This window comes from Drosophila guanche, unplaced genomic scaffold (genome assembly GCF_900245975.1).
Source record: "Drosophila guanche unplaced genomic scaffold, DGUA_6, whole genome shotgun sequence".
In the NCBI taxonomy this organism is placed as follows: domain Eukaryota; kingdom Metazoa; phylum Arthropoda; class Insecta; order Diptera; family Drosophilidae; genus Drosophila; species Drosophila guanche.
Genome location: NW_022995746.1, coordinates 7,832,110 through 7,853,406, shown reverse-complemented (window position 1 = coordinate 7,853,406; position 21,297 = coordinate 7,832,110). Strand labels below are relative to the sequence as shown.

The window sequence follows — 21,297 nt, the reverse complement described above, 5'->3', positions numbered from 1 at the left end:
TGTGACAATTGCCAATTGCCAATTGCCTGCACCCAGCGAGTGATAACTCTATTTTTAACACTGAGATGGGGAGAGACTAAGATATGATGGAGTAGATCTAGCGGGTTAATGGGAAGATCAAGGCGAGGAAGATCTTTATGGGGGGGAGATTTTATGGCAGATCGATTAGAGGAGGAAACTCATTTTGAATGTAAGATCGATCAAGTTTGTGGGAGATGAAGAAAGTTAAAGATCTTCAAATGGAAAGATTTGGTATTTTCTAGTATTTTCTGGTATATTTCTAGTATGTTCTCAGAAAATGAAGAAAATGAAGGAGCTTCATGTTTAAGAGATGTGGTATTTTTTGGTATTATCTAGTATTTTCTGGTATTTTCTGGTATTTTGATTTCCTTCAATTGAGCTCATTTTTCTAAGAATTTTAATATTTTCTGGTATTAATCTAGTATTTTCTGGTATATTTCTGAAATTATGTCTAAGATTTGTTTCCTAACTAAATCACATAATTTAAGAAACCTTCAATGGAAATCATTGCGGGAGCCTGGCTTGGGTCCTCCTTCTGGAACTCCGGACTGGGGGATATAAACATGAGGAGGCAGGCAGCCCTTTTTGCTCTCTTGTAAACATTCTCAGGATCGTGAAGTCATAATAATTGCCCCCCCCCACCCGACTTGCAGACACCCAAACATGTCGTTCGTTGTCTTATAAACAAAAATTCAATAATGCATAAATACCAACCAGGAGGAGGAAAGAAAACGCTGAAGAAGTGAAGCAAAAACAAGGAACATGACATCGAAAGGTAGGCGGGTAGGCGGGTAGGCGGGCAGGAGGTGGAGAGCGCGAGGACGCCTTTGGGGTTGAGCCTGCTGCAGCATAAAATAATGATGATGAAAATGTTGCACATGCCGGGCAGGAGGAGTGAGCCGAGGCTGACAATGATGAGGCATGATGACAGACCAACAAATCGAAGGGATACCAGAGCCAGAGAGCCTCCTGCTGCAGGCCCAAAGTTGCCACCGTTGTTGGTGGTTGGTGGTTGGCGGCGGTTCTACAGCAATCGTCATCGTTGCCACAACAGAGAGGAGACACACAGTGGAACGCATTGTAAAACATTCGCACAAAAGCCCGGCCAGCGAGCAATTGAGGGTAAAAAAACGATGATGCGACTGGTGTGTGTGATAATTTCAGTTTATGCGGGAAGAGCAATTCATAAAGAAGAAAATTAATTAAATGTTGATTAATAATTATCAGCATGAGCTGAATATATCAAAGGAGCATTCCACACAAATGACTTTGATTAAAAAACGATTATTTATGTGATGGCAGAACTTGTCCCTAGATGTAGGAACATTTTTCTACGATTTAGCCTCATCTTTTTTTGGGTACAATTTGTGAACAGCCACAAAGTTTCAGTCTTTGATTAATCTTTGTCCATCCCAGGAATCCCCTTCATATTTCCTGACCCCCGTCCAGCCATTAACATCACACTCAATTCCGTTCAACCTTTATCAGCTTTGCTTTATCGCTTTGATAAATCCCAAGATGCCATCACGCATAAACCTTATTGCCTCTTTCGACCCTTGCAACATTTTTTATGTCTGTCTGCCCCGTGCAAAAAAAAAAAAGAAAAATTGAAACAAGCAAAAATCTGCCGTCGGGCAGAAATTAATTTTTCATAATTTCTTGCGCCCTTTTTTTGAGCAGTTTTGTTGTTATCGCAACTTGTTTCCCGTGACTCCTCAGCCCGAGACTGCTTGCCGCACTGCTTGCCCGACTGCTTGCCCCACTCCCTCTCCGGCTTAACCCACGTTTTGTTCAAATATCCTCAATGGCAGCGCCCAGGGTCAAGGCTGTGTGGGTGGGGCGCGCTGCTTTTTGTGTTATTATTAAAGTTGATTGTCACATGCCCGCGCGCGGGGCCCTTAAGTGATTTTTATAGAGCTTTAATTGGGCGAAAGGGGCAGGCCCGCGGCTCTTGACGACAAAGAGGACAGCGGACAAGGCAAAAGGCATCTGCGGCTTAATTACTCACCGTAGCCAGGGGGCAAGGAAGAGAAAAGCTGCTCTAGGAAAGGGTTCAAAATTGCAGCAGCAAATGCCCAGCACCTAAAAGAGCAGCAACACTTTTATTGCTGCCTGCCAGAGGCGTCTCTCTCTCTCTCTCTCTCTGCCCCTTCAAGGTGCAAACTGTGTCTGTCTAAGGGGAGTAATTCGCGCCCGTCGATGGTTGACTTTTTGTTCGACTGCTGACAGCATGACGTGACAACATGCAGTGCAAATCGTGTGACACGATGCCCCAAAGGGGCCAGATAACACAAAACTCTATTAGGCACACTCGCAGATACAAACAGGTCAAGATATGCGTGGTGCCAGGCAGCTCCAGCCGAGGAACTTGCATTAAGTTGGCAGACAGACAGACAGACAGAGAGAAAAAAGTTGTATAATTTCGCATTGGCAGGTCCCTAATCCCCAGCAGGAAAAACCCACACAAACTGTGCGGAAAATTGCGTGGACCCACCGACACCGAGCAGAGAGAGAGAGAGAGAAAAGTATTTATGATTATGGTTGGGGGTCTGAGAGTTTTCCAATAGCAGCTGCTTTTGATGTTTTTCCTTTTCTTTCTTTTATTTTATTTTTATTTTTTTTGTACTTTTTGGCGAGCAAATTAAATTTTTCTTGTGGCGCAAAAGTTCGTTGCAATAAAAATTGAACTGTGTCTGTGTGGAGGTTTTACGATTATCCGGACAACAATTTCCATTTGGACAAAGTTTCTTCATTGCCTAATTGTGGCGGGAAACACTGATGCGGGCGGCAAGCCCAAAGCCTCGAGGAGTGGAAACATCTTTCGCAGGTAGAGCAACATTCCGAAACCCGAACCAAAGTCAAACACAATGGAAAAACAAGGAACGCAGCAGCAGCAGTCATAAATTTTCCAGCGGAAAAACAATACAAAACACACACAGGAATCGATGGTGGCCAAACAGAGGATGAAAAGGTTCTGTAAACATTGACGGCAAAATGTAGGTAGAAGATCCCGCCGAAGAGTGTCCAAAGTATCTTAAGAGGATTGTTCTCGGGGCTTAGGTAGACGAGCGGCTGCAGGTGTCACCCGAGCAAAATGTGTCTATCGAGGCGGAGAAGGAGTGCTGCGGCTCCTCAGATTATACTTAATGCAAGAGGATAGACTGGCAGGACTAGCACTAGATTCGGGCTATCTTTTGGGTCGGCAAGAGAACGAAGCTGAGGCATTGATACGCCGATTAATGGCTGCTTTCAGGCGCCTTAAACTATCTCCTTTCCCATAAAAATAAAGCCATCCCGCATGACACTCTGCAATCTTAAGCGTTTGTGTTCGAAAGCAAACCATTTTGCAGCTGTTTGCAGCACGTTTAGCCATGCATTGAACTCCACTTAGCCACAGCGATCATTCAAATTTCAGTCTTTAGCCAAATTACAGACCCACACACAGACGGTGCACAGATCTGGCGCCCACACAGCGGTGCAGCCACAAATGGCAGCCAATTGCAACTAAATCGAGTTAAACTTTCCCTTCTTTTGTCTCTCGCGAATTGCACGCATGAAGCCTATCTGTGTATCTGTGTATCTGTGTATCTGTGTATCTCATAGTTTGCATAGCTAATTAGCCAGAGACTGCAAGAGAGTCGCTGACTCTGTGCTCTGTGCAGGCTAACGATCGAAATGTATCTCACGGAACGTTCTCACATTAGTCACGCGTTTAACATATTTTTCGTTTCGTTTCGTTTCGTTTCGTTGAAATTTAATATATTTTGTGGGCAGAAGACAGCGCGGCATGGAGAGGGTATGCAAATATTTTGCTGTGCCGCAAATCAAGCGTGCGTAACCAGGAAGAAGTCCAAGGAGCAGAGCCACAGTCCGTTCTGTATCTCGCAAACAGTATCCCAAGACAGACCGAGAGATCTAAGCTCCCATCTGCATATGCTAAGCAGAGGCAGAGGCAGAGGCAGAGGCAGAGACAGGCGTTCCACCTCCTTCTCTTGGCTCTTGTGCAGCATTTTTTGCTTGTATCTGATTTGCGACAGAGTCTCCGCTGAATATGGTAAAGCGGCTGAGTGGAGGGAGGCTGAAAATGCTAGCGAATTAGGAACGCGGAATGCGATCGATACGTGCCCCGCTGCTGCTGCTGCTGCAGCTCGGCTCCAAGTCCAAGTCCATGCCGCAGAATGCCGCTTGCAACTCTAGAGCCATTTAGCTGCGGCTGGGGCTGGGGCACTGGTCAGTGCGAAGAGAAGCTTGCCACAGAAAATCGTGCTGGCTGCCAGAGGCAGCTGCTGGTCCGGCCGCTGCCATGCCAAATGGAGCGTCTCCTCTCCCCAATGGCAATTAAGGAGCCCAAAACGTTCTGCTGTTCAACCTGTCCCTCTGCTCCATGTCCATGTCCATGTCCAGGGTTGTCAGCCTCAGCAATTCTTAACGGTAATTATGTTGTTCGCGTTGGCAGGGCTGCATTTTGCGTAGCCCTCAAAGTGGATTAATTTGACAGCAAAATGCAAATGCGAAATTAAACTTTTAGGCGGTACTGCGGCACAGGAGAAAACCAGCAAAAGTGCAGCAATAATTTGTAAATTGAATTTTTTTGCTGCTGTTGTGTTCTGCACTGCTTTGAAGTAAGGCAAAAAGCAAGCAGCAGCTGGCAGACTGTACCTGGAGTCGAAGTGGGAGCTACTCTAGCTGCTGGTAGCTTGGAGCTACGATTTTCCCGTGCCACTTGGCATGCCCCAAAGTCGGCTTGCCCCTGCCTGGGAGAGTGTAGCCGCAGACAAGTTTTCTTAGGGTTTTTCTGGCGCTGCATTCTGCCCTGCTGGCAGCCCAAAGTCGGCATCGTTTCTCATATTTTGCTGCCTCACATGAGCTGCACTTTTCTCCCCTTTTTGCCGCTCCTCAATCTTTAATTTCTGCGCTTTTTTTGTTTGCCGCGCGATTGCTTAATCGATTTGCCATGACCACAGACCCCACTCTCTGATAAATGGTTGTGCCATGTGTTTATTAATTACAGCAAAAAAGGGTAGACTAGGAACTGCTCTATCGCTGCTTGAAGATAGACTCTTCCAGGTGGTCCCTCCAGACACGAGAAACATTCATTTTGGTTGCTGTTTTGGCCATTTACAAATGGAAATTGCATTGATTTGCTGTGCTTGTATCTGTATCTGTATCTGTATCTGTATCTGTATCTGCTGATCCATCTGAGAGTCAGTTGCAGCTTCCAGCTTCCAGCTCCCGCCTGACTATCCGCTTTGATGATGTATGGCCGCCCAAGTAACATTCCTGCCTCTTGGTCTTGGCCATATTTGATGGCCAACTAACATGTTACACGACGTTGCCTCCGCCGTCCACAAGTTGCTGTCTTGTTTGTGTGTTCAGTGGAGAAAGAAATAGAAAGATTTCTTGTGGCTTTTTTATTAGCATTTTGCCCTTTTGCTGAGGCTGCCTGTTGCTCCTGTCGCTTGTCAATTGCTGTGGCTGCTGCTGTGGCTGCTGCTGTGGCTCCTTCTCCTTCTCCTTCTCCAAATTCAATTATGTTTCATGTTCATGTTTGCATCGATTTACATTATAATTTGTGTTCGTAGCGGAAGTCATTAGACACAAAGAGACTCCATCTTAAGCCAAGCTTTAGCTTTATTTGTACATCTTTTTGAGAGGTTTGCCCACAGCGCACAGCCTCCATGCTTGGCTCAGTTGCTGACTCCATTCTGTAGCCAATTGTCTCATAATTCTATGATTAGTCAGGCCAAGTTGTAGCGCAACTTCACAAAGATTCCCAGGCCAATGCCCAAGTGCCGCTTTCATTAAGCGCATCGAATTTCCCCCATGGCAGTGCCGCGCTGACAGCTGTAGGAAATGTAAAATGGAAATGGAAATATGTAAGAGAAGGGAAAATATGTGCAGAAGAACGAAAGCGAAAGAGAAATGTTTCCACAAGTCAAATAAATATTTCAGCTGTTTCGTTTGACACCTTTGGACCATTGGCACATGACTTTTCCCCCCAGCCATCAGTCACTCATTCATCAATCAATTAGAGCAAGTTTTTCTTTTGCTTTTACTTAAGTTAAAGTGCATTTTAGTTAGTGGCCGATATTAAAGGTCGCTGGGCTGCTGCTGGCTCTTAACGCTCTTAATCATCACAGAGCAGAGCGAGTAAACAGACTAATGAGGGGTTGTGGGGGGTGGCACGGGTCTATGATCTAATGTTATGACAGCTCATCAAGTGTCAGCGCAGAATGGTGCTAAAGGAGCAGCCAGGCAGCAGCCAGCAGGCAGGGCAACATCTATTGCTCCCGGGGCCTCTAATGACATTTACTTTTAACGTTTATTAAATGTTGCTGCTGCTTATATGTGTGTGCGTGCCTCTGTGAGCAGCTTAACTCAGTTTTGCGCCACAAGCTGGACATTAGTTGAGCATAATAAGGGTTCATTTTAATGGGTTTTTGCTTCGAGGGTTGCTGAGTGCCCGTCTACGATGTTGCTGTGTGCCTTGCATGTGTTTTCAAGTTCTTTTGAAGGTTTTTTACCCTCCACATTTCAAGTGCATATATTTTGGGAGATTTTTAAGATTTTTTTAAGATTTTTTAGCTCAAATTTCCATCAGTAACGAAGGCAGGAAAAGTCCCTAAACAAAATGGGTTTGAGTCTGGCAAATGTTGCCACGATCTTCGGACACATTTTGTAGCTTTCAAGAGCTGTAAACTGATCTCTTAACGCTCTCCCATTGCTGTCGCTCTTCTTTTGCTTTGCTGCTCTAACCACCTCCCTCCACTCTTCAAGTTCCCCCTCTCCCAGGCACTAATAACAGCAATTTGTATCATCATCAAGCCGCTTCGACTGCTGCCGCTGGGCTGCCTCAATAATAACGCTTAGAATTTTTGATTTTCTGTTGTTTTCTTGTGCCTGTGTTTTTTTTTCTGTTTTCTGTTTGTGTTCCCTTCTTGATTTTCTCTTTCAATGCGATTTCATGGGCTCTTGATTAACTTTGTTGCGTCGCTGTTTCGTTTTCGTTTCACATAAGCTGAAGTATCTGACCTCGAACAATGGTCCAGTGCCAAAAAGCCTATTAAGTGGCTTTTTGATTCGCTTCTCCTTCGCTTTGCTTTTTGCTCCGGGGGGGAGGTTCAGTCAGTAAACGTGTATGGGACGATCCATAATTATGTGCTTTTGGCAATTAAATGACAGTTCTGCCCTCTGTCCCGCTCCCTTGCCTTGGAGCCAAAGAAGAGCCTCCTCCAAATATGGTTAGTGTCATAATTCTTGTCAAAAGCCAACCCCCAAGCGACTAAATTCCGCAGACGAGGAGGACAGCAAAAAAGAAAGAGAGCGGTGGAACGGAGAGCAGAGAGCGGCGACTGCAGAGCGGAGATTGGCAAAGCGCAGAGAGCGGCGACTGAAGAGTGAAGAGTGCAAAAACGCTGAGAGCGGCGAGCGGCGAGCGACGACTGAAGAGCGGAGAAGGAAAAAAAACTGCATAAACATTTGCTGATTGAAATCAACTTTGGCATGAAATCAATCATCGCCAGGCAACCCTTTCCGCTCTTCCCCGCTTCCCTTTTTTTCCATCATTTTTTCGGTTTAGTTCAAGTCGCGCCGTTGTCCTGCCTTTTTGCCTTTTATCCAACTTGGAAATCTTTGCCCAGGGGCAGCGCGTTGAATCTCCTGTGAATGGAGTGGAATACCCTGACCTAAAAGGGGTTGCCCTGTAATTTGATATGCATTTTGCGATAGTTTATAGATTCATAATTTGATGCTGGCTGGAACTATTGTAATTAGAGATTTTTTGCGGCTGAATTGGAGAGCTTTTTATGGCAGAAATCTGTCTAATATTTGTGCCCAAAACATGTTCACAATTCGCCACCCCAATTGCTAAACATTTTCATTTAGTTATGGAAGTCATTCCCTGCCATTAGCTTTCCTCTTATGAAATTTACCAACATTAAAAATCAATGAATTGGAAATGAAACCATTAAAAATTGCACTGCCATTAGCCATTAGCAAAGAGCATTCATAGAGCATTTGCTCTTCCACTTGAAGGAACGCTCTCGCCGGCACTTGCTGCCTCCACTCTTCGCTGCTTCGTCTTTCGGCTTTCGGCCAGTGTTGAGTTTCGCGCTTCGAGTGGCCCTAGACAGGACATGCAACATGTGACATTGAGAGCGGCGACTCCACTTCAGATCGCTTGCATCGGCGACTTTATATTTATGATGATGGGCAATGTCTGTCGGCTGCTGCTGCTGGGGGTTTTCTGCTCATTTATTCATATTTACATTTAACATGCGTTTTGGCTCTAACGAAGTCAAAACGTAAATCGATATTCAATAAACGACATCTGTGTGCATTTTTTTCCCCCCTTCGCCAGCGACGATAATGATCTCTTTGTTGCTGCAGCAGGAGGAAGTGGAAGGCAGAAGGCAGAGGGGCAGGGCAGGGCAGGCAGGCAGCTGGGACGGGCACCAGGTCCGGACGCGGGACCGACCCAGGGCCGAGCTCAGGGGTTAGCTGGCTGTTGGCTGTTGGCTGCTGGCTCCGATGCATATCTGTCAGGGATGTCAAAACGACAAAACATAATTTATGCTGCACAGACGGCAGACGTACTGGCTGGCCCGTAAACGTGGTTTATGTGCAATTGTTTATGGGCTCTACTTGAATCTGGTTTTCAATTTGATGTTGGCTACCGTTTTCGGCTCCCTTTTCCCCTGAATTCCACCAAACCTCACCTCATTTACCATTCCCTGCATGATTTACTAATAAATTGTATTTCTTTCTCTTATATTTTAGGTAAGGAAAACAAAAACTCCGAGACGCTGCCTGATCTTGCTGCCAGATCTTTCAGCATTCCCCCCATTCCCCCCAGAATGTGGAGCATTTTGTGTCATAAATCAGACAAGCCATTGACACATTTTCGTAGAGCTTTCCGTTTGTATATTTTATTTATATTTTTTGTACGTTTTGTACAGTTCCAACATCTATCAAAAATAATTAATAGAAAACTTGTCGAAATGTCAATGGGCATGACAAATGTAATTAATTTGAACTCGTTTCATATTTTTCCCCTCTCTACACTGACAAATGATGGAAACTTTTAGAAGCTTTTTCAATTTTTGGACTGTGAAATTTGTTTAAATCGGCTTACGGCATAAACAAAATAAAACACAATTAAGAGATTAGGCCGCTTGATTAATTGCATTTTTCCAAGCTTCGTTTTTTGTTGGTTTCCATCCTTTTTCTTTCTATTATTTAGTTGTCAAAAATCGCACGCTTTCTGGGGTGCGGGGCATATCGGTTACTCTGGGACTTCTGACAGGTGTTAATGACAGGCTGTGGCTTGGCCATTATTTATGCCCAAGTCAAGGCTATGCTGGCTGCAGGGTGCATGATGGTGCAGGTTTCTCCACGGGGGTTGTAGATCTCTTCGCAGGATAGTCGTCGATATTTGTACCACAAATAATGAGGGTGCGGCCCAAGTATCCAGCAACTTTTGGGAGAGTTGCACTTCATGAAATTAAACAGAACTAAATTAAACAACGATCAATGCTGGCGATCAATAAGTGTGTAATTTGTGTTGTGTTTGGTTCTCTTTCAGTTCTCTTACTCTTCCATTTGCATAATCAACTTCCATTCAGTCAGCTACAAACTCAACGCTGACTGACACCTTCCATAACTCATATGTTTATCACATCATCTTCTGACAAATGATCTGACATTATGATGCAGATTTTGGATTAGCATAGCGCGGAATAACCTCCACTTCAAGTTGGACTCAGCTCAGAGTACATTCCCTTTTGGCCCATCAATAAGGCCACAAAAATGTAGATGGGTGGATGGGAAACAAAGATATAAACTATAAAGAAGAGTCGATAAAAAGAGGAGTACGAAATATGACATTGATTCCCCCCAACTCCGTGGCTGTCCCTTTCCTTTTTTGCGTGCGCCTCTCATATATATTTATGAGTGGAGGGGGGGGGGGGGACTTTGTCCTTAAAAGGATTTCAGTGTTTTTTGTCATTTATGAAATTATTGATAAGCGCCGGCGACGGCTCCACTGCGGCAAGTTCTCTTGGCCACTGATAAGCGTGGAAGGGGAGAGCCAAGCGACTGAATCCCAAATTCCCTTTGGCGGTTTCCCCCCCCCCCCCATATGAGACTCGAATGTCGAATTTAATTAACAGCGCAAAAGTCGCACAAAAATGCCACGGCAGCAGACAATGGAGAGTTTTTCTAGGGAGCGGCGCAGCGCTCTGGGGGCTCTGGGCGAACCCTGTGGCGCCAAATGAACAATATGCGCACAATGTGCGAAAAAATGAGGTGGAAGGAGGCAGCTAAGAGGCAAGAACCACAGCCAAGATGGAACCAGACACATTCGGGCGGCTGTCTGAGCATTTTCCCTGGCACCTTCGGGCGTTTTGGCTCATTAGCGCGACTCTGGCCAGACTTGGCGCTTGGCGTGCTCTGGCATAAATTTGACATTGAAAATGCGAGAGCAAAACGGAGCTTGGAACAGTGGGTGTGGAGTGTGCAATAATGGAGCAAAACCTCTCGCACTGCCACCACTGTGCCACCCATTCGCACTGCTTGTCATCTCAGCAAGCAGTGGCAGGGCGGCGCCTGCCCTGCGGTTGCCCTCCTCCTGCTCTTTGCCTAATCAAATGCTCAGTCCAAAGGGGGCAGGGAGAGGGAAAGGTTCTCGAGGGGTTTTTGTGGCTGTGCTTCCAATATGTTTCAACATTTTGAATAATTTATTTGATTTTTTGATTTCTTGTGCCTTTTCTTGTAATAATAAAAACAAGGAGCAGTAGGGTCGAGAGAGGGTCATATGTTTGGCTCGCAGCTTGTTGAAAATCCTCACATTATGTGGACCATAATCCCATGTTGGTTTATTGCGGTTTTTATTGCCTGCCCGTGGGCATGGGTCTGGTCTTCGGCCAGTCCTTCGCTCGCTCGCTCTCCTTCAGAAGTTTCTTGTGATAATGATTTACGCTGCTCTCTCTCTCTCTCTCTCTCTCTCTCTCTGTTGGCCCACATCCGCCGCGTTGGTAGGTAAATACCAGCATTTAAATAATTGGCAACCAGGCTGCTTCCGCTTCAGGATGTTGTACTCGCACACGCACCCTCCCGCGGGGCCTAAGCAAACACACAACAAACAATCAGTGCTGCGGGGGGGGAGGGAGGCGGAAGAGGCGCGCAAATACAAAGGCAAAGAAATGAAAACAAAAACATGAGAGAAAAAACATTAAAAACGGGAGAGAGAAACACATTTCTCCTGCAGCTGAACAGAGGAAGTTCCGACCGACTTGAAGATGTTCTAGAAACCGAGAGGAAGTGTTGGAAGCAAATAAACGGATCAGCAAGCAGATTTTTTCCAATGAACAGCTGCAAGTGGAAGTCTTGGGCGAGTGCAAACTGTTCTGTCAGTGTTTTGGATACTTCCAAACAACATTATTTCCCCATCTTTTTGCCATTGCCTAAGGACTCCACGGCATACCCTTTCCCCCATTCAACACTGAGTTTGAAAGCAAGCGGGTGCAAAATTATAAGCGCCTTCGCGTATTTAACTTCACACAAAAACAACAAAACAAATCCTGCCTGCCCCACATCATTCATATTTACTTGTACAAAAGCTTAAGTGGCAAAAGTTGTGCAAAAGGCTTACAAACTCCTCGAGCTTTCAGACAGCCTCCCCTAAGGGTTGGGGGAAACCCTTTCCGCTTCGCATTTGGCCAAGTTGCATGCACATTAAAAATTAAACATTTCAGCATAAATAAATAATAGGGAGCAACAACATAGATAGAGACAGCAACCTCCATCATCTGGCGGCAAATCAAAAAACTTTTTTGCCATTGCCCTCCTCGTGTACCGAAGACGAAGAAGACGAAAGTCGCGTTGCACTAAAAGCTTATAAATTATGGCTGAGACTTCGTTGCCGTGTTGAAGCAGTGCCATTGCAATAACAAGCAGTGCGGGGAGTCGATCTGGGGATGCCTTTGCCTGCTGGAATTATTTAATATTTATTTCCCAAAATACTAATATTATGTCTGTCAAGTGGTGGCTACCACAGGTTAAAACAATCAACGATATTTCGCATGGTACAGGGTATACTCAGAGCAGTCCTACAGGAGAACCGAAATAGAAATTCCATAGAAAATGTGAACCAGCATAAAAGAGCAAAACGAAAATCAAAATGCCACTGGAACAACAACAGCAACAACAGCAGCAAGCTGAAGCGCTGTTAATTTTTTAACAGTCCCCCGACCGCCCCCTCCCCCTCTCTTACAGTTACTTCACACAGTCCTTGAAGTGAGAGCTTTCCGACCTGTCGCTTTCCCCATCGTTGTAAATGGGCAGAAAAAATAGCAAAAAAGCTGCAGAACTCTCTGACTCTGCCACAATTTGACATTTTCGGAACAGGCAGAACGGAAAAAAAATATATAAGAGAGGAAAATGGAAAAAGAGAGTAAACTTTTACTTTCTGAAGAGGGCAAAGATTTAAATCAGTAAAATATTTAAATGGAATTGAATAATTTCGGTAATGGAAAATGGTTTTGAACGGACTGATGGTTTAAAGGATTGAATTTGGCAAGGGGTTAATACAGATTTGAAAGGATTGAAGTCGAATGTACAGAAATCAGACAGCACCTGGGCCAGTACCTGTTCTGTAACTGTCAATTTCAGTGCAGCTCTCCCACATGTTCCTACATATTTATGTACATTCAATTACCTGCAAACATTTTAGCATACCTGATGATGGTTTTCCAGCAAGCTGCACCTGTCTGCATCCCAAATCAGTGTCCACCCCGCCACTTAGTTGTGGCCACGGCTCGTATGTTGTTTGATTACAAGTCTGTCTTGTGGGTGCGTGTGCGTGTGTGTGTGTGTGCAAAGACAGAGGATGAGAAATGGCCCAAGTCATTTGCATATGCATTTTGAGCAGCTCCCACAACGTGTAGAAGCAGCGCCTCTGGGTTACACGTTTAATGTTGCCGTCAGTTTTCGGGATAGTTGTGATTTTTGGTACCCCGCCTCCCGTGGGGTATGTTGTGTTTGTCGGCAGCTGTGTAACCACTCAGAGAGGAAATGCGCTAGGGAGTATTTGCTAGTCGTCATGTCGCTCTCTCTCTCATTTCTTTCTTATTGTCTTCCGTCACTGCGAGCACAGTGTGTGTTTTTGTGTGTGTGTGCTGTTGTTATTGACATGCTAATAATGATGCATATTGGCATAAGATCCGAGATGCTGAGAACTTCGAGTCCCTCTTTTAGCACCTACACTGGGCTCGCTCACAAACTCAAACAACGACAACAGCAAATTAGCAGAAATGCAACAGCAGCAGCCCCACTACACTAACAGTGGCATCCGCCAAAGTAGTGGCGAGCAACGACAGCGGAGGCAGCTGTTATTGTTGTTGCTGCTGGGATACACAATTTCGTTTATGCTTATGTTAGACAAACATACAACATAAAGAACAACAACAGCGACAGCAGAAAAAACAAGAGAAACTAGAAAGGAAAAGAGAAATAAGGGGGCCGAAGTGGTAGATACCCTTCTATGTTGATCAAGAATACGCTCCATTTGGCCTTTCCTGTTATGCCAGAACCATCCCAAAAAACTAAGACACTCCTGTAAAGGGTACAACACGATAAGCGAAGAACACAGAGAGAGAGAGAGAGAGAGTGAGAGAGAGTAGCAGCAGCAGCAGCAGCAGCATCTCCAACAGATTTCTTAACAGCAAAAACAACAACAGAAATGCATTTCCTGTTATTATTGTTGTTCTCCCGCAAGCTGCCTTCCCCTTCATCTGCCCCCTCCACCAGCAACACGTTAGTGGGTGCATTATGAGTTCTGCACTCTCTTCTTCGCTTACGGGACTCCGGCTCCATCCCGCAATAAGCACGCTTGTATGTTTGCTTAGGTGTACTGCTCGCATGCTTTCAACGCCGGCAGCACTTTTTGCTGCTGTTGCTGCCGCTGCCGCTGCTACTACGCTGCCGTTGCTGTTTATTTACTCAAGACTTCTTTAACATTTCCCCCTCCCATGCCCTATTACTCTTTGCTCACACGAAATGCATGCATAACATGCATTGCCCACAAACACCCCACACATACGCAGGTACGTACGAGACACGCACACATCACACAAATGAAGAGCACATGCCAAATGAGCGTAATTAAGTGCTGAAGAGAGAAGAGAAATGCATGATTGTGTGACACTAGGCGTGAGGCAAACAGTTTGATTAGGAATAATATATAACAAATAAATTGGGCTTTAAGTGAATCAATCAATCAGTTGCGTTGCTGAAATTAAAGTTAGTGTGGGTACTAACTTTAGGCAGGTGCTTCTTCTAGTGCCATACGAGCAGACACTGCATTATTGCTGAGAGTTGACTCAGTCCTCATCCGCTGCTGAGGCCTTTACTGCTTTTTCTGTTGTTCTCCTGATGCTGCTGTTGCCAAAGTTTCTTTCCAGAAATTCTCTTTTGTTTCTGCATTTTTACATATTACTTAATATGGAAAAAAAACTCTTACCTTTCCATCTCTCACTCTCTGTGCGTGTGGAAAACTCTTGCAGCAAAGTTTACATATTTAATTTTATCTGATTTGTTTTTCCCTTTGGGTTTCGACTGCACTGCATTTCCCTGTCTGCTGGCTTATCGAAGTTTTCCCTTCTCATACTCTGCTCCTTCTTTCTTTTGGCTTTTCCGTGTGGTTTCTCGTTTGCTTTATGTGGAAATGTTTATTCTCTGTCCGTCAGATTTTTGCTTAATTAAATATTTTGTTAGTTGGCAAAGAAAAATTCTTTTAGGTGGTTGCAGCAGCAGCAGCAGCAGCACAAAAATAACTAGACAGAAAGAATTATGTTGATTGAGAGAGCTCCCTTTGGGTGCATCTGGGCAACCCTTTTTTAATAAGCAGTGCGTCGTCATGACTGTGGAACTATTCAAGTATTTCGTCATTTAAATTAGCACACACACACAGGAGAGAGTGTGACCATGACAACGGGCAGCAAACGGCACAAAGGGGAAGCAGCAGACACAATAGCTCCTCGGACATGGCCAAAATCAGACAATGCCTCAATGGCGCTTTGTGTACTCCCTCTCACAACAAAAGACTGCTTGCTTTACAACATCAAAAGCATAGCAGCAGCAACAACAATTGACAAATGTCCGAGGTACAGTCGGTACTCATTCTCTCTCTTTTTTTTGGCCGTATCTGTTTCACAATTGACAAATGTCATCATTTTGGGTGCTGGCATGAAACAGAAATCACCAGAAATCACCAGAAATCACCGAGTGGTGATCTCTCAGGGTGATAACGATGTCACGATGTGATTTGCATAAAAGGTCACACTTTTGGGTGGGTGCTAGAGCAGCTCATGTTACAGTTACTTGAAAGATAAAAGAGAGAACTGTGAGAACTTCCAACTTTGCCAATTAAAAACGAAACCTATCTATTCCACAATAAAACTCTCCAAATTCCATTGATGCCAATCCTGTGATTTATGCAGTGACTTTTCGCATCTCCCAGCTCTCTGTTGGAGAGCTCTCTCTCATTACTATCCGCTTTCAATAAATCTGGAAAACTTAATTTCCGGCTAACCTGGCAGCACCACACCACAAGCGAGGGAGCTCCACCACTCCCACTGTGTCCACTCTCCGCTGGATTCCCTGTGGGTACTTCCTCCTGCTTCGCACTTCCATTCCATTCCGTTTCATTTCATGTCTCTCCTACACACACATTTTGCACCTTTAAGCGCTTTTCGTAATTACATTTCAGCTGTTTTCCCAACTGTTTTTGGTTCCATTTGTTCTGGCGCTGCTTGGTCCTGGCTGGCTGCTGCTTTTAATAAAGTTTATCTAGCGTTGTCCTTTGTCTCCTCATCCTTATCGACAGACACAAATTTATGTTCAGTCTTTAGTCAGTCTCCTCTCTGCTCTGCTCTGCCCTGCTTTGGGCGTATAAATATTTTGCTGGAGTTAATTGAATTTGAGAGGAGCCTCAAGTGACATTTTGTTGCTCTTGAACATAATTTCTGCTTGGATTTTGCGTTGGCCCTTCGGGTGGGGTCCTATGCCATTAATGGGATCTTAATTGTCGCCGCATTAAGTGACAAAATATGTTCAGCCGTCAGGAGAGATGAATCTCGTTTGGCGGCAAGTCCCAAGAGATCCTTAGATCACGCACATGTTCCCGCTTGATGATTGAGTTAGGATTTCGGAACCTCTCTGTGGGTTCTCAGGGTGCTCTTGAGCATGAAATATTAGAACAGTCGTAAGATCTAGGGGTGCTCTTGCAGTCTCCTCGCTCAAGTGGCTGTCTCCAGTGTTGGGTTACTCGAAGACAAGATTTCCCTTTTGCCCTTTTGCCCTTTTGCCCGTTTGCCCTTTTCCCCTTCCCTTTGTCAATGAAATTAAACACGTTTCCTTTTTTATTTCCAGGTGAAAATCCACGCATCATTGAGCACCCCATGGACACGACGGTGCCAAAAAATGATCCATTTACGTTTAATTGCAAAGCCGAAGGCAATCCAACACCAACCATACAATGGTACAAGGATGGACGCGAACTGAAGACGGATGCGGGCTCCCATCGCATGATGCTGCCCGCGGGTGGCTTATTCTTTCTCAAGGTATGCACTCGAGACTCTTCTCTATCATTATGGGTCTTGCAGCTGCCGTTGCAGAAGGAGTTGCAAGTTCCTGGGAACACATGCCAATCATTCAGGCCTCCGTCCCGTCCCGTCCCGTCCCGTCCCGTCCCTTCTGCCTCATGTGAAACGCAACATTTGTGCATAAACAGTGCGCATTTTTTTTCTCTGATTCTGATATTATTTTACGGGCTTCCGTCTGGTTGCATTCTCCAGTCGATAGGGAAAACAACAACCTGATGAACAAACAAAAGATGTTGTTCTTTGCTGTGGGGGTTAGACGACAGCCTCCCTCAGCCCTAATATCATTTCGTGCGTGCACATTTCACAATTTCTGCTAACGAGACTCCTTCTCAGGAAACCCAAACCCAAACCCAAACTCCACCACCCAAAATGGCAGCAAAGGGTGTGTGTGTGTGGCAGACATTGCAATATCCTCGGACTCTGTTTATATTAAATTCCGACTCGTAGCCCCCCATGAAATTTTCATTAAATGCAGCACAATTTTTTTCCCTGTGCTCCAAATTATGAATGGACGAGTGAGTCGTGAAATTTCCATTCAAATATTTACAAATTAGAACAGTGTCGAGCTGCAGAGGCACTCAAATAATTCCACACTTAAATTAGAGCTGATGCTCGAATTTATTTGTATTATCTTTTAAGCCCCCCAAAAGCAACTTCAACCCCATGAGTGTGCACCTTTGTTGCCAATTAAAATTGAAGTGGCCAAGTGATTAAGGTCCCCAACACACACACACACAGGCCCCCCCTTCGGGCTTCGTCTCCCCTTTGAATGTATTTTTTAATTAAATTAAATTGCGTATACGCAGACCGGACTGGACAGCAGGAAGGAGTGCTGGCTCTGTTCTGTGGCACGTTTCACTTTTATTTGATTTCGGATGAGCAATTTTGAGACTTCTTGATCTGACACGTGGCGTGGTCCAGTGCGGTCCCAAAAAACTACCTAAATCTTTCAATTCGTGTATCCTAATAATCTCTTTTTGTACCCCCAAACAGGTCATACATTCGCGCAGGGAGAGCGATGCGGGCACATATTGGTGTCAGGCGAAGAACGAGTTTGGTGTGGCAAGGTCCAGGAATGCAACATTGCAGGTGGCATGTGAGTATTAACAAAAGGAACTTGCTAACATCTATGGTAACTAAATTGACAGTAGGCAAAGGCAAACAATTATTACGGGGATCGCTTATAATTCAAAGCGAAAAGAATATTTTAATTATTTTTTAGATCTATTCCTGTGAAATTTTGCTGCACAAGTGCCAGCATCCATTAGAATCAATCAAGCTACAGACAGTTAACCTTCTGCAGACATTTCCTGCCAAAACCCTAACTTTTATTCAAATAATTTCGGGGGTTGACCATTTTGAATGCCCACCAAAATGCACCCCAGCGAAACCAGCGAAATTTCAAGAAATTCTTCTTGCCGCTTGTTGCTGCTGATGAATGGGCATTGCGACATTGATGGATCGAGCAAGTCGGGCCAAAATTTAGCAGCTAATGAGGGAGGGTTGCAGTTCACAGAACGAACCCCCAAATGCGAATGCAGCTGGCCCTGCTCCACCCCTCATTGACTGGCAGTCAGCGTCGGACTTTGGCTTTCTAATTAATAAAATAAAGCGAAATCGCGCGTCATCGATAGCCAAGAGAGCCAAGAATATGAGTGAAGTCCGCAGATTAATTAATTACAGATTGAATTTCCCCTGAAGCTGCTTTAAAGCCATGCAGAACCAGGACCTGGCCAGCAGCTCCTTGGGTCAAAGTTGCTCTCGGCCATTGAGTGTTTTCTCTGTGTGTGTTTGGTTTATTTACGCTTTTGCCTTTGGCCTTCACTGGAGCGCATTATGCGTTTATTGAAGTGCATTTTGCATTTTCGCATTTTACATTTTACATTTTGTACATTTTCGCATTTTGCTTTTGCACTTTGCCTGCAATAAAAGCGAGTCCTGCCGTTGGAAAATGTTGGAATAAATAAAATAGAGATAAAAAATACGCATTGCAAATGCCAAAGCTTATTAATATTTCTGTTGGCTGGTGTAGTCGGAGAGTTGTGTCCTTAAACCAGGGTTCGGCATCATTACCAAGCTTTTTATTGGCATATTGAGTGGGGCTGGGGCGGGGGCTGGGGCGGTTGGCTTATAAAATATGAAGGAGCGCATAGTCCGAGTCCAGGTCCTCGTTCTGCCGTTCACCTGACAGTTATTAATATTGAATCAATCAAAGCTCTTACTCGAGGGCAGCCCCTGCTATCTCTACCACACTGACATTTCTCTCTCTCTCTCTCCTTGTAGTTCTTCGCGATGAATTCCGTTTGGAGCCGCAAAATACTCGAGTGGCCCAGGGCGAAGTGGCCCTGATGGAATGCGGTGCCCCACGCGGCTCTCCCGAGCCGCAAATCTCTTGGCGCAAGAACGGACAAACCCTCAATCTGAGTGCCGGGAACAAGCGTATTCGCATTGTCGATGGAGGCAATCTGGCTATACAGGACTCGCGGCAATCGGACGATGGCCGCTATCAGTGTGTCGTGAAGAATGTCGTCGGCACACGCGAGTCGGCCACTGCCTTCCTCAAGGTTCACGGTACGTAAGAAGATTTGATGAAGATTTTGAAGGCACATTCATTTGCATTTCCCTATATCTGCTCTCTCTTTCCTTTACAGTTCGTCCGTTCCTTATCCGTGGACCGCAGAACCAAACGGCTGTGGTGGGCAGTTCCGTGGTGTTTCAGTGCCGCATCGGCGGCGATCCCCTGCCGGATGTCCTTTGGCGTCGCACGGCCTCCGGTGGCAATATGCCTCTGCGTAAGTACACTAGGGCTTCAATTAACTCTGTAACTGTTACTGCTACTGTTTCTGGGCCAGTTATTCACACACATACAGCAGCAGCCGCAATTTCAAATGAAATTAAAGCTCTTCGTGTTGCCCCTTGGAGTGGGAGTTGCTGCACACTCACACACAGCAATAGAGAAGCGGAGCAAAAAGTTAGTTTATGCGGTTGCCTTTGGCCTGTGGCTTTTCGTGTTTGGCCAATTGGCAGTGTATAAGGGAAATGCACTGAGCGATAACTACGCAGCACTCACAGTCAAAAAGGCAAAGCAGCGTCCCTAAACCCAGTGCATGGTAAACTGATCTCAGGCAGCGCAGTCGGCACAAACGCGCAGCGCTAAAAGTTTCGTGTAGCTTCGGCCTATGCACAGAGATCAGCCGCAGCGGCAGAGAAAGAACTTCGCATTGCGCGACTGCAGCAGCGGCAGAGAAGCAAGAAACGTTTTTGAGCAGAGCGCAAAGGTGCCAAAGAAAGCTCTCACTCTCTCGTTTACTCTCCCTCAGTGCAACTCTCTGCAAATTAAATACATAGTGAAGATCCGTTGCTCACGTGCTGCTGCGGCTCGCAGCGGCAGAGAAGCAAGAAACGTTTTTCGACTTTGTGTGACTACCTGCGTGCAGACTTTTCAGTCTCCTCTTTACACCTTTTTCCTTTGCTCCGCAACATTTCTCGCAGTGTCGTAAACACCTACAGCAGTGCCACAGTCCAGTTCTAGCTTGTTGTTGTTGTTGCTAGTTTCGGTTTTGGGGTTGTGCGGTTGTGGCCCCTGAGGCATCACATCTGTAGCGTACCACCACCCACCACCCTAGTACTGCTCTGGGCAAACACAACTGTAACTTTTAATTCCGTTAATTGCCAATCTCTGTTGGCAGCAATCAACAATTTTGCTTGCACAACACTCGACTGTTGCAATGTTGTCCTTCAGACAGAGACAGGCGGAGACGACTCCTCATTCAGTCAACCCGACACGCGCACCCCAGCCAAAAGGACTGCAACTAACCCCTGCAGGGGGGAGGGTGAAAGACTTGACCCCCGAACCACTAAGAGCGAAGCTAGTTTACGCTTCTTTAAAGACCTCAAAGAAAAATAGTAGACAACATGGCCACAGAGAGGTGGGGCCTCGGTTGTTGTCCTAAACTTTTGTTAAGCAAACAATTGGCACAGTGGCCAGGAAAAGCACTGAAGGGGGCATCCCTGCTATTCCACATTTAAAACCTATTTCGCAGTCAACCAACCAAAAAGAAAGCACAGCGAGAGAGATAGAGAGAGAGACCCGACCCCGAGTCTTTGTTTATTGTAAGAAAAACCACAAAAGGTGCTTCGCCGCCCGCTTTGAGCACATCCCTGAGAGTTGTCCGTGTCTATGTCTATGTCTATCTTGTCTTGGCTTAGTTTGCTGCTGCTGCTGCTGCTGCTGCTGCTGCTGCTGCTGCTGCGGTTATTTGGCTGTGTCGGGAGGGGGCTGGGGAGCTTTCGTTCCCTGGCCATTTTTACGCTACTTGAACTACTAACGAAGTAGAAAGAGAGGCAGCCCCAGAAAGTTTCAGTTTGTTTTTGACTCACACATGGAGCTTGGAGACTAACCCACACACACACACTCACGCTCTCCCACACTTACACTCTCTTTCTTTCTCTCTCTCTCTCTCTCTCTCTATCCGCACAGGTCGTGTGCACGTACTTGAGGACCGAAGTCTGAAGCTGGACGACGTCACGCTGGAGGACATGGGCGAGTACAGTTGCGAGGCGGACAATGCGGTCGGCTCAATTACGGCCACGGGCATCCTCACCGTTCACGGTA

General features: G+C 45.6%; 1 protein-coding gene across 1 annotated transcript in view; it reads left to right on the top strand.

The window, feature by feature from the left end:
• Nucleotides 1-21,297, top strand: part of LOC117581994 (roundabout homolog 3) — a 41,202-nt gene that overhangs the window by 7,107 nt on the left and 12,798 nt on the right. Inside the window, exons 2-6 of the mRNA XM_034269489.1 lie at nucleotides 16,450-16,640; nucleotides 17,676-17,778; nucleotides 18,966-19,253; nucleotides 19,334-19,474; nucleotides 21,163-21,294. Of these exons, the coding sequence (XP_034125380.1) occupies nucleotides 16,450-16,640; nucleotides 17,676-17,778; nucleotides 18,966-19,253; nucleotides 19,334-19,474; nucleotides 21,163-21,294 (855 nt within the window). The remainder of the gene's footprint in view (nucleotides 1-16,449; nucleotides 16,641-17,675; nucleotides 17,779-18,965; nucleotides 19,254-19,333; nucleotides 19,475-21,162; nucleotides 21,295-21,297) is intronic.